Genomic DNA, 26,646 nt, shown 5'->3' with positions numbered 1-26,646 from the left:
TTCCAGTCACCTACACCTACTTTTAGCCAACGGTTAACAATAAAATGGCCATTACGGACAGACTTTCATATTTGCTATTAATAGCATAATTGTTCCAATTGTAAGAATTGTCTGTGTTGATACACTGCAAAGGATTTGGGAAGCAATTATGGTCCCAGAGTCTCTTTAACTAACAAGTGACTGTAACTGCTTACCATCCCCGCATCGACACTCACTATAAAGCAAATGAGTGAGAATCAGCCTTACCCAGAAATGGGTTAAAATGACACGAATGGAAGAATATAGGGAGATTCTACTCCAATCAAGTAAATGCAGTCTTGACCAAGTCTACGTTCTCTATATTTCAGAACTATGTGAAAATGCTTTCAGAAGTATTACATCAGAGCATAAAGAGCTTTAAAAGAAAATTGATATGCTCTGAAACTTTGGAACATGTTTATTTATGACCCAATCCCATTACAGTTTAAAGGAAAAGTAAAATAATGGTGAAGGAAAATTTTGTATCAAGCATTCCCAGAATCACAGTCTTCTCTAAATTGAATTAGCTACTCTGCTATAAAACAGGATATTTTCCTTAAGTTTATCAAGTGTATCAATAAAAGCATTAGAAATCCTCTATAAAATAAGTGCTTAAAACTTGGTGCTGATAGCTGTATCAGTCTTCTTAGGCTGCTATCGCAAAACTCTATAGACTGGGTAGCTTAAGCAGAGAAATTTATATCTCACAGTCTGGAGGCTGGAAAAGTTCAAATCAGGCTGCTGGCTAATTCCGCTTCTGGTAAGATCTCTCTTTCTGACTTGCAGATGATTGCTTTTTAGCTATGTCCTCACATGGTAGAGAGAGGGAGATAGTAAGCTCTCTGGTCTCTCCTTCTGAGGGCACTAACCTCATCGTGAGGACCCCACCCTCATGACCTCATCTCCGCCTGATTACCTCCCGAACGCTACATCTCCAAATGCGAGCACATTGGGGGTTCAGACCTGAATTTCCAGGGACACAGTTCAGTCCATAGCAATAAAGAAAGGCCAGTGTCTTGGGGGAAAAAATTCCTTTCCACTGTACACAGCGGTAAGTTTGTGGATACTAGCTCTCTCAGAAAGCTGTGGGAACAGGTTAAGTCCAGTCCCTAAAAGCCAGTTCAAACTGCTGAATATCATTCAGTACAATGCATTCTTTTATAAAACAAATATTTGTTGAATACATGCTACATGTTGCCTAGATGGTGGGCCCAGACTGTCAAGAGAATAAAAGTATATAATAAATTGTTTTCACTTATTTCTTATGGTAGGTAATATTCAATGGGTATACATGATTCAGGTTTTAAGCATATTAGTAATACATTAGTAATGTGTATACAGAAGAACCACTAAAGAATTAAGAAAAGATAAAAAGAGGTAACCACCAATAGGGCATAGTGACAGAGGAAATGACATTTAAATCTAGGATGACGAAAGCAAAAAGGCACAAAATAAAATCTGTATGTGCGGGGAACAGTGAATTGAGGAGTTTGCCTGTAGTTCCTGTCAGTGAGTTGGAGGCAAAGGGACACACTCAGGAGGATTTGAATACTAGAAGGGGGGGGTGGGCAAGAGAGGAGGAGAGGGAGAAGGAATATTGTTGCAATAGGAAATTAGAAACAATGAAGAATTTTAGCAAGGCTTTGGATATTGAGAATGGTATGGTCCAAGAAATTTTATTCTAAAGGTATAAGAAATAAAGGAGAGATATTTTAAAGAAGAATGTGAGCAGATTTGGCAACTTTCAAACTGGAATCATTCTTAAATGTTATAGGGAAATTTTAGAGGGCCTTTAAAATAGACACCTTTCCTATAATATTGTCAATAAATAAATGGAAATAACATGAAATTACGTTCACATTCTATTTCTAGGTGAATACACAGCTTATATTTATTTGTTTCATACTACTTGAGTCACTTGTGTATAAACTTTAAATAGAATGGTAATTTCTACTGTCTTTTCTCTCTGCTCACATGTCTACAGTTTGGATGGTGCTTAGAAGGCTAACTTATAGCATATGAGTCAATGATTATATCATTGAAACTTGGCCATATAGCTGCAGCTAGACTTACCATTAGAGATGTAGTCAAAACTAAATACATGGCTCATAATAATGACAGTTTTGGATAATTTAATTATTTTTTTCTCTGTGTCTGCCCTGAGGGGCAATGTCAATCACTGCTACTTAAAATGTATATGTATTATTCCAGTGTTTATTACCTTATGACACATTTATACCATGAGTATGATGTAAACGTATCATAGGTGAGATGCTGAGTTTCATAAAATAACTTCAGATTTGCTCTTGTTCAAACACTTTGTTGATCTTCATGCTGTCTCCTGCCAAGTGTACTTCCTGCAAATTAGATGGGTGTATGGTTAATAATTCTTAGGGTTGACCTGTCACCAAGATCTGGCATCAGTCTCTTTATGTGGAAGCCAGTATGATTCAGATGCATTCTCAAATAGATCGCAAAAAAGAGAAAAAAAAAAAAAAAAAACACAAAAAACCCTTTGATAACATGCTATAACATATGGCAGGGACCCTCCTGGTCCCAAAAGTACTCATCCTACATCATCTGTTGGTTTAAAAGTTTATAAAGGAAAGTCTTGGGGGGAAAAGGAAGTTCTAATTCTCCCTCTACGAGAATTAAATCTAAATGATGTGAAATGTAAGTATTTAACTATAATTTATGCAGTTATATTTTTGTGAGCAAATATGTTTAAATCTTGTGCTTAAAATTAAGTGGCTTAAGCTCTATTGATACCCTTGGCATCATTCCTTTACTTAAACTCTGGCCCACTTTGTTCTTTTTAAAATATTGCATTTTAGAAGCGGTGTCAAGGTTAGGCCCAGAATATCTAGGTTAATTTATCTCAGTAATTCACATGAATGTGTTGATTTTCAGAGATTATTATGCAATGAAAAGAAAAAGAATGAAAGTGGATCAAAAATGAGGTAGGAAAGAGCCATGCTCAACGTAACTCAAAGAGCAAAGGAACTTGCTTTAAAGAAATTTTGCAGAGACATGATTGTAAAACACTTTTTGGCTAATATACATATTAGTTACCACTAATAGTTTTACAAATTTACAATGCTACTTTTTAGTTACAAAGCTATTTTTTTAAAAACTTCTAGAATTATTTCTAAATTTAAATGGTTTGCTCTTATTTCCTGTGAATATGAGCATCCTAGTTGATGTGGAGAGTTTGGTTTTGTTTTATATCTCTGTGAGGGCCCTGTCATAACATTATTATTAGCATGTGCTGTTTTTGAAATAGCTCATAAAATAAGCTTGACACCGTGCTCTGTATAGGGTCGTTCCTCGGTGTGGCGTTTGTTGTGATGTGGTTAGTTAGCCCTTCTCTGTCCCTCATCTGAGCTACTCCACTGGGAGCTGATTATTACTCCCTAGTAAGTCCTCATTCAAGACTTTGACATATATTCACATTTATTATTAGCCTCAGTGAGATTGGGGAATCGTTGGTAACTATTTAGGATCAATAAAAAGAAAAATGCATTTCTTTCCATTCTGCTAGAGTTATCCTCACAAGTTGTAATTAGAAAGTAGTTTCGGAAACTTGTCAGTGAAAATCTCTTCTACACAGAGAAAGCCCGGGATCATTACATCTACCCAGTAAACAACTGGAGCCCTCTTGCATTATTTATGGGTTGGGTCTTATTTCTAAGCACAATTAGGTCTCTTGGTAACTAGCTTTCACTCACATTAAGCTTTTTCTTTTTCATTTCTACATGATTCGTTCTCACTTTTGCCATTTTTTTCATTAACACTATAGGAAAAAATCGCTCCTCTAAGCATTCAGTCCATTGAACACATACCCAGACGCTGTTGCTCTGAGGTAAACCATGTTAATTTTACTCAACTTAATAAATAATGTCTCAGAGCTCCTTGAACTCTTTGTTTACATATAATCCAGCAGCTTTCACTGCACTGGGGCATTGATCTTCTTCTGTTTCCTGTAATGGACTTCTGTGTGCACATTTTAGATCTAGTCATTTATTTTCACTGATTATTCAAACTCAGTGACATGGTCTTGCATGCTGAAGGGTAATCTGCAGACCGAGAGAACTCTGTCTTTTGTGCATCCTGAATAATAAGGGAGTTTCATTCCTCTTCAAGAAAATGAAGATGAGCAACTGCATTTGGAATTCTATTAGATTTACTTCAGGGCTGCGTCGGTAACGTTCCATTTGCATAGTCATATATGCATAACACAGATATCCGTGTCCTTCTAGCTCAAACCAATGTTATCTATTCCCTTTCATTCCAGGAACCTTGATTATTCTTCTCTTTAGAACATAGCTCAAAATTCAACCTACATGAAAACATTTTAAAATTGACTTTACTTATTCAACTGAGTAATTTTTTTATTTAAATTTATGGGAAGTTTCAAAGAGACACAGAAATAGAAAGACTAATAAATATAATGAGCACTGGTAGTGTGGACTTCATTCCCTCAGCTTCAGCAGTCTTTAGCATGTTGCCATTCTTGGTCATCTGCCACTCCTCACACACTTAGAAAGATTTTGCTGGAATATTTTAAAGCAACTCCCAGATAAGATGTATATTGTCCATAAATACTTTATTTTTTTAAAATGTAACAGTAGTATTAGTACAGTAGTATTACTATAACACTAAACAAATCTAACAATAATTCTTTAATATCATCTATATTCATACCATGTCTAATTTCCCCCCATTGTCTCAAAAATGCCCACAATTTGTTCAAAGCAGGGTTCATAAAGGTCTTCACATTGCATTTGGTTAGAATATTTGTTGAGTCACTTTTAATCTAACAATTCTATAGCTCCCTTTCCCAGAGCATTTATTTGTTGAAGACACTCACTCTCTTACTTACCTTTCCATCATTCCCTCAGTGTTGATGGGCTGAGCGTGCCTCACCTAATTCAGATGTAACCCACAAGGCAGCCACATGGATGTCTCCCAGGCTTTGAGCCTGCTGGAAGTAGTCCATCCATGACACTGAAATAAAAATTGCTATGCCTCATATAAGTAAAATAAAATTATAAATAAACAGATACAATCAACATAGAGTTAAAGAATTTTACGTTAAAATAATTATTTTGATATTTGCTGACCTCACTGAGAAGCTTTCATGGTGAATGAAGCGCATGGACAGCATGGGTTTTGGCCCGTCTTGTTCACAAGACCTCAGCCCAAAGGAGAACTTGCATAATCATCATACACCCTCCACCTGTGAATACGGATGCAACTGTCTGGGTGTATATAGCTTTCTGGCGTGCTAGGAAACCATGCTTAGTATGATGCATCTTTTCTACGATTAAAACCACCCTGTTTTCAGTATCTTAGAAATGATTTTTAGGGTTTATAAAGTTGAGAGACCAGATGGTTTCCTTTCCAAGCATTTATATTTTCCTCACCCTAGTAGCAGGAAGTTCATTTCAGATTGCATTTCTGTGCTTGAATTGTTGTGTTTCCTCTTAGTCAGAATAGAAACAAGTTGAGATGTATGATAAATTTTCAATATATTGTACAAATATTGCTGTTGTTACTTGTTTAGATAACATTACATGAGTAATTCATTCAAAGTACACTGTCTAAAATTTCAGATAAGGGCAGCGGAATGCTGTGTGGGTTTCTGAGAACAGATATGGGAAATTTAATTTTTTTTTTCTTTTCCACTAATTGAAATACTTAAGGTATATGGGGTAAAGGGCTTCACATATATGCAAATAGTGTAGATCTGCACAAAATAACTCGCTTGTTTCTGGAATGGTGTTGTTGATGGTTTTATTTTATCTTGGTTTTTTGGCATCACTTAATGTGATGAGAGAGCAATTCTGAAATAAAATTTGTGAGAGAACCTTAGAAAGAGAGCCTTATTGGAGAACCTAAGGCAATTTCGTTTAGTTTCTCAAATGATTTCCTTTCAGGTCTCTTTCAGAGAGTCAAATTGGATGAGTAGATAGAAGTAGTCTTATTTCAAAGAACCCAGATTTAGTTTTGTATTTTCTCTTATTATAGAGTTCTGATATGGTCAAATCTCTTATTTTCCAAATTAGTCTTTTTTCAGATTCCTACCTATCCTGATAAGTAAATCATCTAATATCTCCCTCTTTGTCAGTCCTTCCTCTTGCGCTTCCTTGGGACAACTTTGCCCACAAACTATCACAGAGATTACTAAATTTACAGTGTTTAAAGAATCAACTCTGCCTCCCCGTGGCAGCGGATTGCAAAATCACATCATTAGCATACCACTTCCTGGGGAGTCCTCCAGCACCCATCCGGGGTTAACATTCTCCCAAACTATGTACATGCTCCTTTGGTTCACTGCTTGTGCAAAGCCCCTGAGTCCCACGTTTAAAGCTCCCTTAGTTCATCCGCACATGCTCGGCATTGTTTCTCAACCTTGGCACAGTGCCAGGGTGATTGAGTACCAAGGCACTTTCATTCTTACTCCCAGATCTCAGCCAGACCCTTCCTTGTGCCTTAACTACTCAAGCTAATGGGTCTTAAACTTAAATATGCATAAGGAACATCTGAGCAGCTTGGAAAAACAACAACAACAAACAAACACATATCCTCTGACCCCACACACAGAAATCTCATTCGGGAGTTCTGGAATGAATCCAAGAATCTTCCACTGTAACAGTCTTCCAGTTGTTTCTGATGCAAGTGGAAGCACATCACCTGCTGGAGCGGTGGTCTTGATCCACTGCTGCATACTTGAATCACCAAGGAGCCTTTAAACAGATGCTCATGGCCAGGACCCCGTCCTCAACCGACAAATGAGAATGTTTGAGGTTGGCAAGGGGACGGACACCTCGCAGAAGCTATCCAGCCTGATTTGAGAACTGCTACTAGACCGGTAGTATAAACACAGAGCAGCAGACAACTCCTCTCCCGAGTGGTGAGAGTCTCTTCGGGGCACTTGTTGTTGTCGCCTGTCACAGAACTTTCATAACCGCCACGATTGTTCACTCTCCTGGGTTTTCGTGTATTTAAAATTCAGGGACCCCTGTGTCCTCTTCATACAAATTGTGCACATTAAATGAAGACGTATCTTTAGCTAAAAACTAGATGAATACTCCCCTACATTTGCACAGTTAGGTAACTTTTCCTGCACCAGTTGTGGTAAGTTGTATTCACCTACACAGAGAAAGTCTTCCCTTGCGAAAACTGTTACATCCTTTTAGACACCCCCTCACAGAGCCCTACCACTAGGTGTTAAGTTTTACTATACAGATCTGGAGAATATGGTCTAACCTGGGACCCTAGGTGCCCTAACTGTAACTTAGGATCAAAATGTCAGGCTCCTTCACCTTAGTTTCATGATGACTGAGTCATCCTGAGCAGGATAGAGAATAGAATCCTGAGCAGGAAAGAGATCAAGTTCCAGCCTAGGTCATAAACCTGAAAGGGCCACGCAAATCAGTCTGACTGGGGCAATGTAAGCTAGTTCAAGGAAGACACTTTTAGGACCAAGGTCTAAATGTTTCATCTTCTTCCTCAATAAATGAATGAATGATTTTTAAAACCATGGGAGAAAATGGCAGAAAGAGGACTTTAAAACATCACTTGCTCTTTTTCTTTGAGTCTTGATAACTTAAAGCAATTTTATGACTATGTTCAATAAGCAATAAAAATATGACATGATTTTTAAAAAATCCAGTAGAACAATATCTTGGGGGAAATCGTATATGAATTAAAATTTTTTGACCATTTTTTAGAGCCTGTATGTAATTGTAGAAATCTTGATTTTAATATGATAAAGATTGCTAAAAGTTTTTTTTTTATTTTTAAATCCATGGTTGATATTTGTGCGTATGAAGAACTTGTAGACAGAGCTGAATGGGGGACTTTGACACAGCCCCCCTTTCCCCATTAACCACCCCAAAGCCATCCCAACAAGCTTCCAGTGTAGTAAAATAACATGCTTTCCATGCAAATGCAGATACAAGACGGGTTCCATAAGTGTCCCCTCCTCACCCAAACCTTCCAATTTGCTGCCACTAAGACCCTTCTATAAAGAAATCCTAGAGCAGCCAATGATATATAAACAATATTAGAGGTATGTGGTGTCTCCCAGGACCTCTATGAATAGTCTATGTTCAGCATAAACTATTATCAGAACCCATGTGTTGTCTCTTAAATAATTAATTTCTAAATAAGGGCCTGAAATCCTTAATAACATCTAATAAAAACTACTAAATGCTGTGTGTGTGTATGCATGCGCGCACGCGTGTGCACATGCACGCACATGCACGCTTTCCTGTGTCACAAAAACCACTGAGGGTTATCTGTTATATTAAAAAAACTACAGGATCAATTTAATGACTACTGTGATTATTAGAAACATTCCTCCCAGATTTCTGCTGCAAATAAAGAAAAGAGGATTCCTCTGACTGTGTAAGAAAATGTTAGGTTAATTCCGAAATTGTGGAGTACTTATAGACATTCAAATTTGCTTTAAACAGCTCTGTATGCTTTTCCTTTAGCTATTACTTGTCGAAAGCAAGATGGAGGCCAGGCTGGCATCCATGAATGCCTTTGGTATGCAGGCCCCTTGCCAGCCCTCACCCAGGCCTGCCAGATCCCCTGCCAAGATGACTGTCAGTTTACCAGCTGGTCCAAGTTTTCTTCGTGCAACGGAGACTGTGGTGCAGTTAGGACCAGAAAGCGCACTATTGTTGGTAAGAATAATTGGGGTGTGAAAGCCAACGCTGTCAATGTAGAAAACACATAAAAAAGTTAGTCCCAAGAGAGTTCTGACAGTGTATTTGGAAAATACATAGATATGCCTTATTGCTGGTACACCGATACGTAATATGCCAGTGGATTCACATGTGTATTTTAACGTAAGTTGGCGGTGACAGACGTGCTATGTACTTTCAGTAGAAAGGAAAAGTAACCTTGAAAGTTGAGCTGGCTCCCTATACAATAGGTAGATTATTTTTTTGGTTTAAACATACACTGCTGGTGGATTGCCTACAGACTGTGAGGTGTTTGGAGAACAAAAGGAAAGTTGCCACTTCATTTTCTTAACCCATTCTCACTGTCACAGCCTCAGATTAATCTTCATATCCCAGAAGAGGAATCTGACACTAATTTTGTATCTGAAAACTGCATTTTAAAAGGCAGTCACAGTGACAAAAAGCAGTGATATAATGAGCAAGAACAGGAGCTATGATACTGAACTAAACCTGGTGCATTCAAAAATATTGTCAGTGGCGAAAAGAAACCTAAAAAAAACATAGCCAGTAGGCTATTCAGAATTTAAAAGTTATAAAATGAACCACCTGTCATAATGAAGTCTATTGAAAACTAAAGGCACGTTCTGAAAGTTAGAAATAAATACATGTAAAACATACGCAATTAATTGTGTGTGATATAACTAATAGTATTATGGTATATGATATATAACATAAATATATAATAGAAATGTGATTCAGTTAAAATAATATATTGTTTTTCAAGCACATATTACTGTTCATTTTTTATTTTAAAAATTTATTTAGATTTATATACAGATCATTCCTAGTACTTCTTTCTGACACTAAATATCTTCACTGTGAATATTATTTACTACACTAATCACCAAGTATATAAAACTGATGACTCTTCAGAAATAAAGATACAAAGTTATAATCAGAAAAGTAAATATAAAAATCTCATTTTCTGAATTGTAATCCTATATAACCACACCATCTATTTAGAATTAACAAAAAGCTGTACAGTCCAGTACAGCGACTCTCTCTCTCCATTTCATATTTTTGTACATGTATTCATGTTATAAAGGAGAGATTTATGCAATTACCTTAAACTCCCCTAGTCAGTGAAAGCGCATGATCATTTGAAAGGATTTTAATCATTCGAAGAGTATAAAATTCAGCACAACAGTGAACGCCTTCTGCAAAGTGGCGATTTTAAAATGAGGAAATAAGAAAAATTTCACTAGGCAAGGCACCCAGTACTAATAAGAGCCTCCAGAGAAAGCACTGTGGAGTGAGAAAATAGCATTCATTTATAAGCTACTGTTGAATATGGTTAAAAATGGAGAAAGGAAATTTAGAAAAGGAGGAAAATTAAATGCTTGAAATGAATAACGATATTTTCCAACTTAAATTTCTCCACAGGAAAAAGTAAAAAGAAGGAAAAATGTAAAAATTCTCATTTGTACCCTCTGATTGAGACTCAGTACTGTCCTTGTGACAAGTATAATGCACAGCCTGTGGGGAACTGGTCAGACTGCATTTTGCCAGAGGGGAAAGTGGAAGTGTTGCTGGGAGTGAAAACACAAGGAGATACCAAGGAATGTGGTCAAGGATATCGTTACCAAGCAATGGCATGCTACGACCAAAATGGCAGGCTCGTGGAAACATCCAGATGTAACAGCCATGGTAATCCAATTTTTCTTCCGTGTTATATGTTTGCTGTCTTTGGGGGTGGAGGTTAAATGAACGTGGATCAGAATGGAGGGAAATGAAGGTTTACAGATTGCGCTCTAAATGGAACATATTGGGGGCACCATACAGGACATTGGTGGCATTTGTCTTGTCCTGAAGTTGGCAACTAAATCCAAAGTTGGTGGCAAAAAAGCCTTACAGGTAGACAAATGGTGCCAGAAAATTCCCTTGGTCCTAATCAAGAATCTGTCGAATAGGCCCAACAATGCCCCCACAAGAGAGGGAGGAGGAGAGGAGATTTGAATTTAATCTGAAAATAAAGTTATAAACTAGACAGTCTTCTAATAACCAAACTGGCAAGATTTGCAATATGCCTGAAATGTAATTTAAGTGTCAGAGAAGAAAGACTGAAAGTCATAACTAGTGAAAACTCAAATATCTCTTGTTTACTTATTGTGTTGAGATTAGCCAAAAAAAAAAAAAAAAAGGAGGGGGAGAAGAAGAGAAAAATGTACATTCTCTTAGGTAGCTGTGCCCACTTTAGTTTTCTAAACCAAACACAGTGATAATAATTAAATTGCCAGAAGTTTGTGAAGAGTGGCCATCTTTGATCAGAGTATGTTGCAAACTCTTTGGTTCTAAATCTTAATATAGTAGTCCTTAAGCAATATTTTCCATTATTCTTTTATTTTAATACATCTGTCTTTTTGTATTGGACTGAGATTAGTTTACTGTGGGTCAGCCTGAATCATAGATGCCATGTATTTGCAAACATTGGACAGGATCCTCCTACCTTCTTCGTGGAGGTGACCTCAGAAAGATGAGCTAAGTTGCTAGGAGAGAGGGACATGGCAGTTACCCTCCAACCTTGCTGAAATAGCTTCTGCTGTTGGAACAGTGCTCTTCCAGTTTTATTATATGGTTCAGAAAACAACACGAACTAATAGAACCATCTCTATAAACCATCAAAGTACCATTGGTGACACATTCATTGGAATCTCTTAAACCTCCCCCCACAAAGAAGTTTCCAAAATTCATTTTCATTTTTTTCACCTTATCTCCTAATTCCTCTTTTATCAAAGTCTAGTGAAAGTAGCCCCAAAGACTCCATAATTTTGAAGCTCTAGAGACGAGTATTTTTCAGGTTAATATATTCAGGTTACTGCATTCCTAACTTAAAGATAGTCAATTTATTTAGAACAATAACTACAAAAGGAAAAATAATATTTATAGTAGGTGTGCTTTGAGAAACAGGTGTAAGGGTAACTGAATATTTTATTCTCTGTCTCATAACATCAGTGCTATAAATTAGAGGCCAGGAAAAATGTAAATGCACTTACCATTCTGAGATGTTATGATAAGGTAGAAGATCATAATTAGTCATTAAAATGTAAAATTGAAGATCACTCTTAAAAATATGTTTCTCCTGGATTGTAGCTTATAAGGGTTTGCTCACATTTAAAATTGTTATGCCTAGTGAATCACGAAGATAATCATTTGTTTGTAACATAACCTTTGAGTTTTCAGAATTACTTTTGTATATTCTCACTTTTATCCTGATCTGTTAATTAGATGCAGGAGAGTGTCAGTAAGCCACTTAACAGTCAATCTTCTTTTTAGAAAAAAAACCTTAAAAATATCCTGTGAATCTCATAAAGATGTTTGATCACTTAACAAAAGTCAGAGTACAAAAATAATAAAAATTAAGCAAAGGCAGTAGACTTAATACCGTAGCCTTGTCAGTTCAAAGCACGAAGAATGCAGTACTGTATTCTAGAACAAAAGCACAAAAGATAGATTCCTGATAGCGTTGAACTTCATGGGGATTGTGGAAGGATCTAAGACCTTTAACTAAGGAAATGGCTCCAGTTTAGTTCCTTGTGTCTGTCCAGCATCAATTCTTTCTCATTAAATCTAATCTATGGTGGATGTCCAATGGGGTATTTTAGTATTTACCCCAATACATTTACTCAAAGTGACGTCCAAGGAAATTGAATCTCTGTTGCTTGATTTCTGTGGAAATTACTTCTTTGCTTATATATGTTCTATCAGTTCTGATAGTGTTGGTGGAATCCTCTAACTTTGGTGTTCTATGCGAGGCACACTCTAAATTACATTCTCAGTGACCACTGCCTTCTCTCAGCCAAACTGGCTTTCCAAATGGATGGTGGAAAAGTAGCTTTCACGAACAAGTCTCTTTCTGCTTTCAGTTCAGACATAGAATTGACCCACGTGTATGCAGTGCAAAGATGCTAATCCCCTGTTTGATAGTGGCCTTAGGTCATTTCTATTTTATCTGTGCTGTCTGTGGATCATATTATCAGTTATTATACTGATAAAACAGTTTGACTTTCACCAGTTTAATTCTATTATTTTAGGCCATTTCCCATGTGGTCACCATTATTTTAATGTCTTAACCTTAAGGCACAGTTCTATTATGTCTGAAATTCTTTGTAGTAGTAAACTTTGTACTGAAAGATGATATACCTGTTACCGGGCTCGGGTTCTTGGACCCAGCGACAGTAGAAACAAGGCTGGACCCAAATTTAAAGTTACAGGCAAGGCTTTATTGGGGCAGCAGCTATAGCCAAAGAGAGACACAGTCTCAACAAAAGTGTCAGCCTGGCTCTCTAAACAACAGCCGAGGAAAGTTTTAAAGGGGCTGAGGTGGGAAAGGAGTCATGCTTAAGCAGAGTGGCTGGGAATCCCAGGCAAGAGGGCACACAGGTGCATTTGACAGCGCATGCGTCTTCATACATCAGATGTTTCATTTGCATGTTAAGTCTCCACCTCTAGGCATGTTTTCTAGTATTAAAATGAGAGAAAAAGAGGATAAAAAGTCAAATTTGGTGGCCATCCTCTCTCAAATGTTCAGTCTGAACCAGCCTGAGCTTGCTCCTTGGTCCCTGTTTGATCTGCAAGAAAAGCGTAACAGGCAGCAGGGAGGGTCCCAGGTGCATAGCAGCTTGCTCCCAAGGTCCCAGACTGTCTCGTACCTATACTCCGAAAATCAGATCTTAAAGTTTACCTGGGGAGTCACATAAATGTTTACCCATCTGATACTTGGTGTTGGATATAATTCTTATTGATATATAAATATATTTGGGGGCATTTATCTATCCTAAGAACATAACATGAAATATATTTATTTACTTTTGTTGTGAAATCTTAGATGGTGTCACTGTAGCAGCAGATTTTAAATCATTCAAAAACCAAGTCACACAGGTTCTACTCACCGCGAGAACACCCTAATATCTTAGTTGATTGGTTCATTAGAAACTTGAGTGACTACATAGTACCAGGTACTTCTCAAGTTAATCACTTAAAATTTCACAGAATAAGAGGTAGAATTTCTAGGACTTTTTAAAATAATTATATCATTTACTCTTAATATTTTAAAGAATCTTAGAGATAATCTAACTTATGATAAATGCATGTATACATGATTTATATTTAAATATAAGTGACAGAATTTTATCATGCTGCCCCTCAACCTTTCCCCTCTTTCCCAAACCCCGTTATCCTGCTCTACATTTTATATTTTTAAAGCATGTATCATTCTATAACCATACCATATAATTTACTTGTTCTGTTTCTTTATGTTTTATCTCCTGTACAAGAATTATACAAGATTGTATAAGATTGAGGAGGGCATCTTGGACTATTTTATTCACTGATGTATCTCCAGCCCCTAGAACAAGTAGGTGCCCAATATTTGTAGAGTGAAAGAATGAGTGAAGCACAGGAGAGAATTTTTGTAGTTGTATTTGATCCACAGGCTTTGATTCTTTCTTTTTTCTGGACACTAATCTTCCCTCTGTCACATTTCTGGGAAATTACCAAACAGATTGTTGAGAATAGCTAAGACCTTTGGAATAAGAGCTATCCATGCCACATACTTTCTATATAATATTCATCAAATACTTGTGCTTTTTTCTACCGACTAAATAGAAGAAATAATAGTCAAATACCTATTCCACTGAATTAGCCTGGTGATATCATTATAAAGTCTCTTTATTGCCGTTTGAAAGCTTATTGTTCAGAATTGCCTGATTTGTCCAACACTAGATTTGGACATCTTAACTGCCCGGTTTATATTAGTAGTTGTGACAACTTATTTTTGTTTGTTTCCACTCATCTTTTTTCTTGAGAAGTAGAAACAACATTTCTGTTTGAGTTATGTGGAAGTGATACTTGGAAGGTGAATTGGATAAAATCTAAAAATGTCAGATGCTCAAGTCTGGAGCTCTAAGAGCTACATAATGCCTTTTGGACACCTCTCTTCAATCTTTATCCTCAGCAAGTTAATCTTTGCTATATCTCATAGGCAGGTTAAGCTACAATGTGCTATCAGTAAATATTCTATAACTCAGTTATATTTTTAATGTATTATTATCTGTTAATACCAAGTTAACAGAAAGGCACATCTGATTGTTCCCCCCTCCAGCCCATGATATACAATGTTTTTAATATACGTTGCTCTCTTGTTGTTCTAAAGTAGCATGTTGCTATTTATACCTATCAAATACTTGCTAACAGGTAGAGACTATGAAGAAACTTAACAATCAGCTATTAGGTTAAATTACTTACACCAAATGTTTTCTTAAAGCTCCAGATAGCAACCACTTGAGGCTCTGTGGACCAAAAGGTCTCTGTCACAAGTACCCAACTCTGTAGTTAGAGCATGAAAGCAGCCACGGAACGTTGAGTGAATGGCACAACTGTGTTCCAATAAAACTTTATATACAAAAACAGGCTGCCAGCCTGTGCTATCATTTGCCAACTGGAATCTAATCCCTTGCTACTCAGAATGTGGTCTACAGACCAGCAGCTTAGACCTAACAGGGAAACCATTGGAAATGTGGAAATTCAACCCACATTACAGACCTGCTGAGTCAGAATCTGCATTTTGATGAGATCCCTGGGGAGCTCTATTACACATTTTTTTAATTTGCATTCATTCATTCATTCATTTATAAATAAGCTCCACGCCCATCATGGGGCTTGAACTCACAACCTTGAGATCAAGACTCACATGCTCTATGGACTGAGCCAGCCAGGTGCCCCACACATTTAAAGTTTAGGGATTACTCTACTGGATCGTGTAGATCCTCACAGGGTTTGGTAGGAGTGTGAACTTGAATCTTTGTAGGAAAGGCCTGTGGAGATTAGAGAACCACAATAACTGATTTGGGCAAAATAATCGACACCTCCCATGTCATAGTTCACTTGATTACAGCTATGGGGAAAAGAACATTAGGGATTTTTTTTTTTTTTTCAATTTACAAGGATGGGTCTTCATAAGGTGAATGTCTATTTAGGTGTGATTCTGAAAACTGAAAGAATCTATAGGGCCCCCTATAGAAAGGATATTGGCAATTTAATGATTGCCAGTACTCGATTTACAAATAGATTTTAGTTCAAGAACATGTGTGGAACTCAGGGTACATCTGATAAAAATAAGTATGACTATGGGGAGAGTAGATTCTGAGGATAACCTACATAACCACTCAACCATAATATAACTAGAATGTATTACTTTTGTAATAGGATTCTATAGAAGGTTGGATAAGTTTAATATTAGAGGTTAATTAGAAACAAAATTGAATGAGAGATTTTTCCTTATCATGGTGGATGCTTGCAGTAGAGGAAGAGCATATTTAATTAAACCAGCTGAAAAGGCAATAAAGTCCTGTAAACAAGCTGAAATGGAGTGCTAAGTTCTCTGAAAAGCTTTTTTTCGTGGGTCGCATTTATTTACTGTCTAATTCATTTCAGAATGTAAATCTTTCGTTTGACAACACAGGTACAGCTAGTATGACTTTTGCAGTAATCATTCACAGTTGAGATCTTTTTCCTTTTAAATGTAAAAGAGAGGCAGAGTTTGAGGGACAGACTTCTCCTGAGGTAATAGTTGCAAGTTTAAAGAGCCAGGGAAAGAAGGAAAGGGCCAGGGTGGATACTGAGTACAGAAAGAAAGCAATAGCCTAGGGTCAGATTTAAATAAGGAATGGAGACCAGCGTTATGCTCCAACAGGCTCCCTGAAGGAGGACTGTGGAGGTGATGAGGGAGAGGCTTTCATTGGAAAATTTCCTGCAGCTACCATTCATGTGTGTGTGACGGAAAAACACCTGGTGTTATTATTTAGTTCTGTGTGCTCCATGTCCCGGAGACCTCAACTCATCTATTACTTAATAACATGGTTTTTAAACTGGGCTCCACGGAGCTCCTCAGGCCAGGCTGTCAAACATAGCTTCCAATAAATCCCATAAACTTCTTGGACTTTCTTTTCAGCTTTTTTAGAGAGAAAGTGTTCTGCAGCTTAAAATAAATTTAACTGCTAAAAATAGTTCATTATTTGTAACAATTAAAAAAAAAGAATTTTAATCTTCGCCTTAATCAACAACTTTTACCATTATATTTTAGTCCACATCCTTTCTGTAGACCTCTGGCCGCTTATTCCCCCTAATTCATTAGAGAAGTCATAACACCAATTTTCAACGAAATAATTACAGAGTGGTCATCTTGCTGATATCTGTGGCAATTTTATTGATTTAACCATAGAGTTGTTCATTCTTTACGTCGTTATGTTACAAGGTTCATAATTCATAAAGGTACTAATGACCTTGTGAATCCACATATAGGTTCCTATTGCGTTAGTAAAACCTGCAAATCCAAAATAGTTTTAAAGTCCCATATCCCATTAGTCTAGTCTTGTTCCTACAATATAGGTCTTTTTCTCCTTCAAAGCATCATCAGAATAGTTATGTAGTCAACAGGGCTTATGCATAAGGAATTTTTTATACGTTCATGAAGACAGTATTATATATTAGACGTAGGCCTTATCTATGGGCTCAAAAGCAACCTGAGACACAAATTTATGGGCATTTTAAATTTAAATTTTGAAGAAAAATCTTTACTTGTATTTACTCTCCATATTTATCCCATTTCTTCATTGTTGCATTGAAATCCAATTTGGCTCTTACAGGAAATGTTAATTTGCATAAAAACAAAATTGACTCCCCTAACGGTCTTTTTAAATAGCCATTTAAAAAAAAAAACCTCAAGGTATTTAGTCACATAACAGTTTCCCCTCCCTTGGCCATAAGTTTGACCTTTAAAGCCTTAGAACCTTAAAGTAAATATCATTTAAGAAAAAGAAAATTTCTTAAGTTTGGGAGATTTGGAGGGTTTTTATTTGTATATCCACTTTTGCATTTTTTTTCCGTATCTGGAAATGGACATGAAAAGTCCTACTTTTTACATATTAAAACTGTACACCTCAAAACATGAATCCAAGTTTAATGCATTATAATTACAATCCATCAGAATGATCTATTTCTTACTGGTCTGGTGAGATACTATAGAAAAAAGTCAGCATAGGAATGCACTATCCAAGTCATTCTCCTAGAGATTCACAGTTCTTATTAGCAAGAAAGGCAAGTCCAAGGTAAAGAGACCTACTTAACTTAAATGCAATAATTTTCCGACTTGACCACAGAAATGTTTTTTTGTTAAAATTATATTTAATGCTTATTAAAATCCAACAAACTAACGTTTAAAGATCATCCTTTGGAAATACTCTAAGGGAGTATATGGTTTTCATTGAATGAAAGAAAAATGTCCTACATTGGATCAAGTTAAAAATAAATCACTCTAGTAAGTTTCATAATTAATTTATTTCCCATTACTTCATCGTCTCAACATTCCATCAAATATGTTTACAATGCTGACAAAGCTTTATTCCCAAAGTAGGCTTTTTAGCACTGATCTCTCATTTTTAATATGGTATTAGTTAAAATTATTAATGTTAAATCTGGAGATAAGGTCCATAAATGCTTTAATGTATGTAATTATTCCCAAGGTTTTATTTTGGTTGAATAAGTAAACTATAGATACAGGGTCTTATATAAATAAGTGTATTTACTTTTTAGATAAAAAGGTATGTCTGAAAGTGCAGTGTAATTCTGGCAGTAACTACCTGGAGTTAAGCCAAACTCCACCAGTTAAGGGCTCAGTCCTCTGTAAGACTGCTCCACACTTCAGACATCAGCTGCAAGTTCAGAGTTCCCCAGGCCACCCTTACTACCAACATGCTGGCTACAGATTTGGAGGTTTCCACTACCCCTCAGGTTTACTGGAACAGCTCAGAGAACTTAGGAAAGCACTATACAGTTGACCCTTGAACAACACGACTTTAGCTATGTGGGTCCACTTGTACACAGATTTGTTTCGATAGGTATGGTTCAGTACTATAAGTGTATTTTCTCTTCCTTAGGATTTTCTTAACATTTTCTTTTGGTCTAGCTTACTTTATTTTAAAAACACAGAATATTATATACACAATATACAAAATATTGTATACATGTTAATCAACTGTTGATGTTATCCGTAAGACTTCTGGTCAGTAGTAGGCTATTAATACTTCGGTTTTTGGGGAGTCAAAGTTATACAAGGATTTTCAGCTGCACAAGGAATCAGTTCCCATACCCCCCACGCTGCTCAGGGTCAACTGGACTTACAATTAGAGTCTTTTTTTTTTTTTTTTTTTTTTTTTTTTACAATTAGAGTCTTATTATAGCAAAAGGATACAAATCAGAAGTAGCCAGGCACACCTGGGTGGCACAGGCAGTTAAGCATCCGACTCTTGATTTTTGCTCAAGGTCACAATCTCAGGGTTGTGAGATCAAGCCCCATGTTGGGCTCTGCCCTAGGCATGGAACCTGCTCAAGATTCTCTCTCTCCCTCTCTAAAATAAATAAATAAATAAATAAATAAATAAATAAATAAATAAATAAATAACTCTAAGATAGATAGATAGATAGATAGATAGATAGATAGATAGATAGAAGAAAAACTAAGAGACAAATAGGTGAGGTCTTCGAGGGTCCCAAACAGAAAGCTTCCATGTTCTCTCCCCATGGTTCCAGGAGGCATGGCCCTCTCTACATATCAACATGAATTATCTACCAGAAAGCTCACCTGGGCTTTGGTATCTAGAGTTTTTATTGGGGCTTCATTATGTAGACATGATTAATCGATTCATTGGGCACATGTTTGAGCTCAGTCTTTCCCCCCCACTCTTCCCCAGAGATTGGGTGGATATCATGTGGCTTAAAGCCCCCAACCCTCTAAACTTGTTCTGTCTTTGTGGTGTGACCAGCCCCGCCTCAGACACCTCTTTTAATATAAACTCACCTGTAGTTCAAGAAGTCACCATGAATAAGAAAGATTCAGGAAATTTCAGGACTTGGAGGCTACCGCCCAGGAATCAAAGACAAAGAACAGCCAAAGTCCCTTATTATACAACAGAAAGCTTTAGAGTTGGCAATAAGAAATGGCCTTGATAATAAACTTGTACATAGCTGTATCTAAGTGAATCTGAATGTGCCTAGTTGTTGGGTTACTTCCAGTACTGGAATAATAACAGCAACACAACCCCTTAAGTACCTAGCAGATATGAAGAGCTAGGCCTTCATATGTATAAAAAGCAATAAATATAAATAAAGTTAAAATAGCATTTCATTGCAGTTACATTTTCCTGAACACTTCACTGTGAAAATTGTAATTGCCCAAGGTTGATCATAACTTTCCATGCATTGAATATATGAATTTGGATAGAACATTAGATGATAGGAGTTTGGCTACATAGAAGAATTTGCTTTTCCTGGATTGAGTTATCAGTCCTCAATATATAATTATAAAAGAATATTCTATTTGAGAATTTTTTAATGATTTTTTCAATATTTTTAAGCCAATGAGGACAATAATAAAGTTCTAGCTAATTTTTTCTCATTCCCAATTGCAGTCATGTGCATAAGAATATACATTAAAGTAGGAGAGTTTTTTGAGGCTGCTTTTGAGATTAATCCAAAAGTTTCAGATAGAGTGCCAGAGTTGCTCATTCAAACAGCTGTAAATCGGAACCAACCAATATTTTCCATGTGCTCTTAAAATGACTTCTTTATCAGCAGTGCACCTTTCAACAACACAATATGGGAACTGGGAAGGTTGTGGAAAGCTGCTTTATCTGTGCATTCATAATTCAAGTGAAAGAGGTGTTTGGATGTATCTCAAAAGCAGTATGTCCTCCAGTTGCCCCTCTAAGCCTGCTAGTGTGTTGTTTTTATTTCAACCTGGAAGACTGGTCAGAATAGATACGGGATACAAAAAATATGATCAGAAGTCAGGAGGTTGATTTTCCATGTGTCAGATTCATTGTCGAACTGCTAAAAGTTTTAACACCCTAATTGTGAAGTCATTTGTTTTATTGAGCATTCCTCAGAAGGCATAAATTGCCACAAGATGCCAGCAGTTTACTTAGCCTTAAAACGCATGAAATGTTCCTGTCTTTCCATCCCCTATGATTGTTTGGTGTTAATTGCCCTCAAAAATGATCTTAGCAGAGAAGGCAAGGGGATGCTTATCTAGCAATTTACTAGTAGCATTAAGGGTTTTAATTGTGCTGGATAAACATGACAGGCAATTATTGAGTGTTGTTACACAGTGGAAAACAAAAATGGAATGCTGAGCATTATACTCTCTGCAGTTGTGTCTTTATGTCAGTGCCTAATTTATAGCTTTTAACAATTTAATAGGTTGAATTTTATTTGAGAGATGTTTTCTGGAATATGCTATAAGAAGATCAGACATAAAAGTTTTATATCTGCTTACTTAGTAATATAATGTGAATCAGTCTGAAGTCATACATGTTAACTCTCACTAATGCCATAATCTTCCAACAGATAAAATGGAAAGGACTATCCATTTATCTGTTACTTTGTGAGGCAGTGACATGAATGATCCTGTGATTCTACTTTCAGCTATGAGTACTAAATAACAAAAGGTTAAAAGTTTATTTTTGTCATCATTTTGAAGGTGGGGAAAATGCATTTCTTCCAGAAATATTTCGATAATTTATTACCTTTGTAACAAAAGATAAAGAAGGCACCATATCTTAATAAAGGGGACAAGCCAAAAAGAAAATCTAACAATTGTAAATGTTTATGCACCCAACATGGGAGCACCCAAACATAAAGGAACTTAATGATAATAAAACAGTAACAGTAGGGGACCTTCAGACGCACTTACATCAATGGACAGATCATCTAAACAGAAACAAGAAAACAATGGCTTTCAATGACACACTGGACCAGATGGACTTAACAGATTTAGTCAGAACGTTCCATCCTAAAACAGCACAGTACAAATTCTTTTCAAGTCCACATGAAGCATTCTCCAGAATAGATCACATATTCATTCACAAAACAGGCCTCAACAAATACAAAAAGGTTGAAGTCATACCATGCACCTTTTCTGAACCACAATGCTATGAAACTAGAAATCAACCACAAGAAAAACTCTGGAAAGAATACAAATACATGGAGGTTAAACAACATGCTAATAAACAGTGAATGGATCAACCAGGAAACCAAGGAAGAAATTAAAAAAAAAAAATACATAGAAACAAATGAAAATGAAAACACAGTGCTTTGGGATGCAGCAAAAGTGGTCCAAATAGGGAGGTATATAGCAATACAGGCCTACCTTAAGAAGCAAGAAAAATCTCAATTAAACAACCTGACCTTATACTCAAAGGAGCTAGAAGAAGAACAATGCACACAGTCTAAAACCAGCAGAAAGAAGGAAATAATAAGGATTAGAGAAGAAATAAATGACACAGAAGTTTAAAATAGATTAGTGAAACCAGGATCTAGTTCTTTGAAAAAAATTACAAAAACCGATACACCTGTAGCCAGACTTATCAAAAAGAAAAGAGGAAGGACTCAAATAAATAAAATCACAAATGAGAGAGAACAATCAATACCACAGAAGTATAGTTATAAGAGAATATTATGAAATACTGTATGCCAACAAATTGGACAACCTGGAAGAAATGGATAAATTCCTAGAAACATATAAACTACCAAAACTGAAACAGGAAGAAATATAAAACTTGAACAGACCGATAACCAGCAAAAAAATTGAATCATTAATCAAAACCTCCCAACAAAGAAAATCCAGGACCAGCTGGCTTCACAGATAAATTCTACTAAACATTTAAAGAAGGCTTCATACCTATTCTTCTCAAAATATTCCAAAAAATAGAAAAGGAAGGAAAACTGCCAAACTCATTCTGTGAGGCCCTCGTTACCCTGATACCCAAACTAGATAAAGACTCCACTAAAAAAGACAACTATAGGCCAATATCGCCGATCAACATGGATGCAGAAATTCTCAGTAAAATACTAGCAAATTGAATCCAACATTAAAAAAAAAAAATCATTCACCATGATCAAGTGGGATTTATTCCTGGGATGCAAGGGTGGTTCGATATTTGCAAATCAATGTGTGATAGACTGCGTTAATAAAAGAAAGGATAAGAGATATGATCCTCTTGATAGATGCAGAAAAAGCATTTGACAAAGTACAGCATCCACTCATGATTAAAAAAAAAACAAAAACAAAAACAAAAAACCCCTCCACAAAGTAGGGATAGAGGGAACATACTTCAACATAATAAAGGCCATATGTGAAAAACCCACAGTTAATATCATCCTCAATGGAGAAAAACTGAGAGCTTTTCCTCTACGGTCAGAAATAAGACAGGGATGTCCACTCTCACCACTGTTATTTAACATATTACTGGAAGTCCTAGCCAGAGCAATCAGAAAACAAAAAGAACAAAAAGGCATCCACATTGGCAAGGAACAAGTCAAACTTCCAGTATTTGCAGATGACATGATACTCTATATAGAAAACCCAAAACTTCACCAAAAATTGCTAGAACTGATACACAAATTGAGTAATGAGGCAGGGTACAAAATCAACGTACAAAAATCTATTGTGTTTCTATACGCCAGTAATGAAGCAGCAGAAAGAGAAATTAAGGAATCGATCCCATTTATAATTGCACAAAAAAACAGAAGATACCTAGGAATAAATCTAACCAAAGAGGCAAAAGACATGTTCTCTGAAAACTATAAACAGTGATGAAAGAAACTGAAATTGACACAAAGAAATGGAAAGACATTCCCTAACCATGGATTGGAAGAACAAATATTATTAAAATGTCTATATTTCCCAAAGCAGTCTACACATTTAATGCAACGCTTATCAAAATACCAGTAGTATTTTTCACAGAACTAGAACAGACAATCCTAAAATTTGTATGGAACCACAAAAGACCCTCAATAGCCAAAGCTATATTGAGAAAGAAAACCAAAGCTGGATGCATCACAATTCTAGACTTCAAGTTATATTGCACAGCTGTAGTGATCAAAACAGTATGGTACTGGCACAAAAAATAGACACATAGATCAATGGAACAGAATAGAAAACCCAGAAATGAACCCACAAGTATATGGTCAATTAATCTTTGACAAAGCAGGAAAGAATATCCGATGGAAAAAAGACAGTCTCTTCAACAAATGGTGTTGGGAAAACTGGACAGCAACATGCAAAAGAATGAAACTGGACCACTTTCTTATACCATACACAAAAATAAGTTCAAAATGGATTGAAGACTGAAATATGAGACCTGAAACCATAAAAATCTTAGAGGAAAACACAGACAGTAACTTCTTTGACATTGGCCATAGCAGCTTCTTTCTAGATAGGTCTCCTGAGGCAAGGGAAACAAAAGCAAAAATAAAATATTGGGACTTCATCAAAATAAAAATCTTCTGCACAGTGAAGGAAACAACAATACTAAAAGGCAATCTACATAATGGGAGAAGATATTTGCAAATGACATATCTGATAAAAGATTAGTATCCAAAATGTATAAAGCCTTTATAAAACTCAACACCCCAAAAACAAATAATCCAATTAAAAAGTGAGCATTAGGGTGCCTGGGTGGCTCAGTCAGTTAAGCGTCTGCCTTCAGCTCAGGTCACGATCCCAGGGTCCTGGGATCGAGTCCCACATTGGGCTCCCGGCTCAGCAAGGGGTCTGCTTCTCACTCTCCCTCTGTGCTCTCTGTTTCTCTCTCTCAAATAAATAAAATCTTAAAAAAAAAAAAATGGGCAGAAGAGAGGCGCTTGAGTGGCTCAGTTGGGCATCTGACTCTTGGTTTCTGCTCGGGTCATGGTCTTGGAGTTGTGGAATCAAACTCCACACTGGGCTCCGTGCTGGGTGTGGAGCCTGCTTGGAATTCTCTCTCTCCCTTTCCCACTTCCCCCCAAAAGTGGGCAGAAGACATGAATAGACATTTTTCAAAAGAAGACATATATATAGGTGGCCAACAGACAACTGCAAAGATGCTCAATATCATTGATCAGGAAAATACAAATCAAAACTACAGTGAGATCTCACCTCACACCTGTCAGAATGGCTACAATCAACAACACAAGCAACAAGTGTTGGTGAGGATGTAGAGAAAAAGGAATCCTCTTGCCCTGTTGGTGGGGATACAAACTGGTGCAGCCACTCTGAAAACCAGTATGGAGTTTCCTCAAAAACTTAGAACTACCCTACAATCCAACAATTGCACTACTAGGTGTTTACCAAAAGAATACAAAAATACTGATTCAAAGGGATATAAGCACCCCAGCGTTTATAACAGTATTATTTAAAACAGCCAGATTTTGAAAACATCCAAGTATCCATTGACTGATGAATGGGTAAAGAAAATGTGGTGTACACACACACACACACACACACACACACACACACACACACACAGAGGAATATTACTCAGCCATAAAAAAGAAGAAATCTTGCAACAGCCTGGATGGACCTAGAGAGTATTATGCTAAATGAAATAAGTCAGTCGGAGAAAGACAAATACCATATGATTGCAGTCACATGTAGAATAAGAAACAAAACAAATGAACAAAGGGAAAAAAGAGAAGCAAACCAAGAAATAGACCCTTAACTACAGAGAACAAATTGATGTTTACCAGAAGGGTGGTGCATGGGGGGACTGGTTAAACAGGCGATGGGGATTAAGGAGTACACTTGTTGAGATGAGCATTGGGTGTTGCACAGAAGTGTTGAATCACTATATTGTATACTTGAATTAATATTACACTGTATGTTAATGAACTGGAATTTAAATAAAAACTTAAAATAATGTATTACCTTTGAAATACTAGTGTCCTTTTACCAAAGCTATTGATAACATTTGGAAATAACTGGGATTTTTAAAAAAAAAAAAATATTATACTTTTTGCAGACTTTAAACAATTTGGTCATAGAATGCCATTGATTTGGAAATTTTAGACACTTCTACAGTTTGATTCTATTTCATAAGCTATCACTTCGAAATACAAAACAAATTACTACTGGTCCTTTCTAGAGTTACATTTTTAAGCATCTCCTACTGGCTTAGATAAATTCATTTTCTAAACTGTGCTATATGAAAGGAGAATGGGATTTGAAATTTGTTTCAACTCAAAATAGTGAAGTGGGCTTGTTTCCCCATCTCAAACCATAATGAAAGGAACGTCAAAGTCTAAGATTTAAGTAGACACTGCAGTATATTTGAAGAATAGTTACACTTTTCAAAATTTTGGTAAACACTGTCATAAGGTACTTCAGTTCTTTATTGGACTTTCTGCTACATCATTATCAATAGCCCAGAAGCCTTCTTCAATACCAGAAGTACATTCAAAACTTAGCATTGACATCTCTTTTCTATCTTCAGTGTTTCACAACTGACAAAGCCCCAACTGGTACATTTGACCTCTTGAAGCTTACCTGAGTCTAATTCCTACACTTCTGAAAATTGTTTCTTTGCACCCTGCTCTTCATGCCAAATTTGTGATCCTATCTTTAAAAAAATCAACAGGGGCGCCTGGGTAGCTCAGTAGGTTAAGCGTCTGACTCTTGATTTTGGTTCAGGTCATGATCTTAGGGTCATGAGATAGAGCCCCATGTTGGGCTCCATGTTCAGCATGGAGTCTGCTTGTCCCTCTCCCTCTGTTCCTCCTCTCCATTTATGCTCACTTGCTCTCTGTCTCTCTCTCAAATAAATAAAATATTTTTTAAAAACTTTATTATACTTCACATACAATTAGGTGATATAATGTGCATATCTTCTGATGCATCAAATTCACTGCTAGGAATACTCCCAGCAAAAATGCATACATATGTTCACCAAAAGACATATTCTAGAATGTCCATAACAATACTGTTAACAATAGCTCCACATTGAAAATTTTCCAAATATCCACCATCAATAGAATGAACAAATAAGCCATAATATATTCA

General features: G+C 36.4%; 1 protein-coding gene across 1 annotated transcript in view; it reads left to right on the top strand.

Moving 5' to 3' along the window:
• The window catches only part of THSD7A (thrombospondin type 1 domain containing 7A), a 426,859-nt gene that overhangs the window by 355,563 nt on the left and 44,650 nt on the right, over nt 1-26,646 (top strand). The window contains exons 12-13 of the mRNA XM_026506586.4: nt 8,523-8,717; nt 10,161-10,424. Of these exons, the coding sequence (XP_026362371.2) occupies nt 8,523-8,717; nt 10,161-10,424 (459 nt within the window). The remainder of the gene's footprint in view (nt 1-8,522; nt 8,718-10,160; nt 10,425-26,646) is intronic.

Source organism: Ursus arctos, unplaced genomic scaffold, assembly GCF_023065955.2.
Source record: "Ursus arctos isolate Adak ecotype North America unplaced genomic scaffold, UrsArc2.0 scaffold_3, whole genome shotgun sequence".
Classification (NCBI taxonomy): Eukaryota; Metazoa; Chordata; class Mammalia; order Carnivora; family Ursidae; genus Ursus; species Ursus arctos.
The sequence above is the reverse complement of the archived record's forward strand: the minus strand, read 5'-3'. Positions and strand labels throughout refer to the sequence as shown.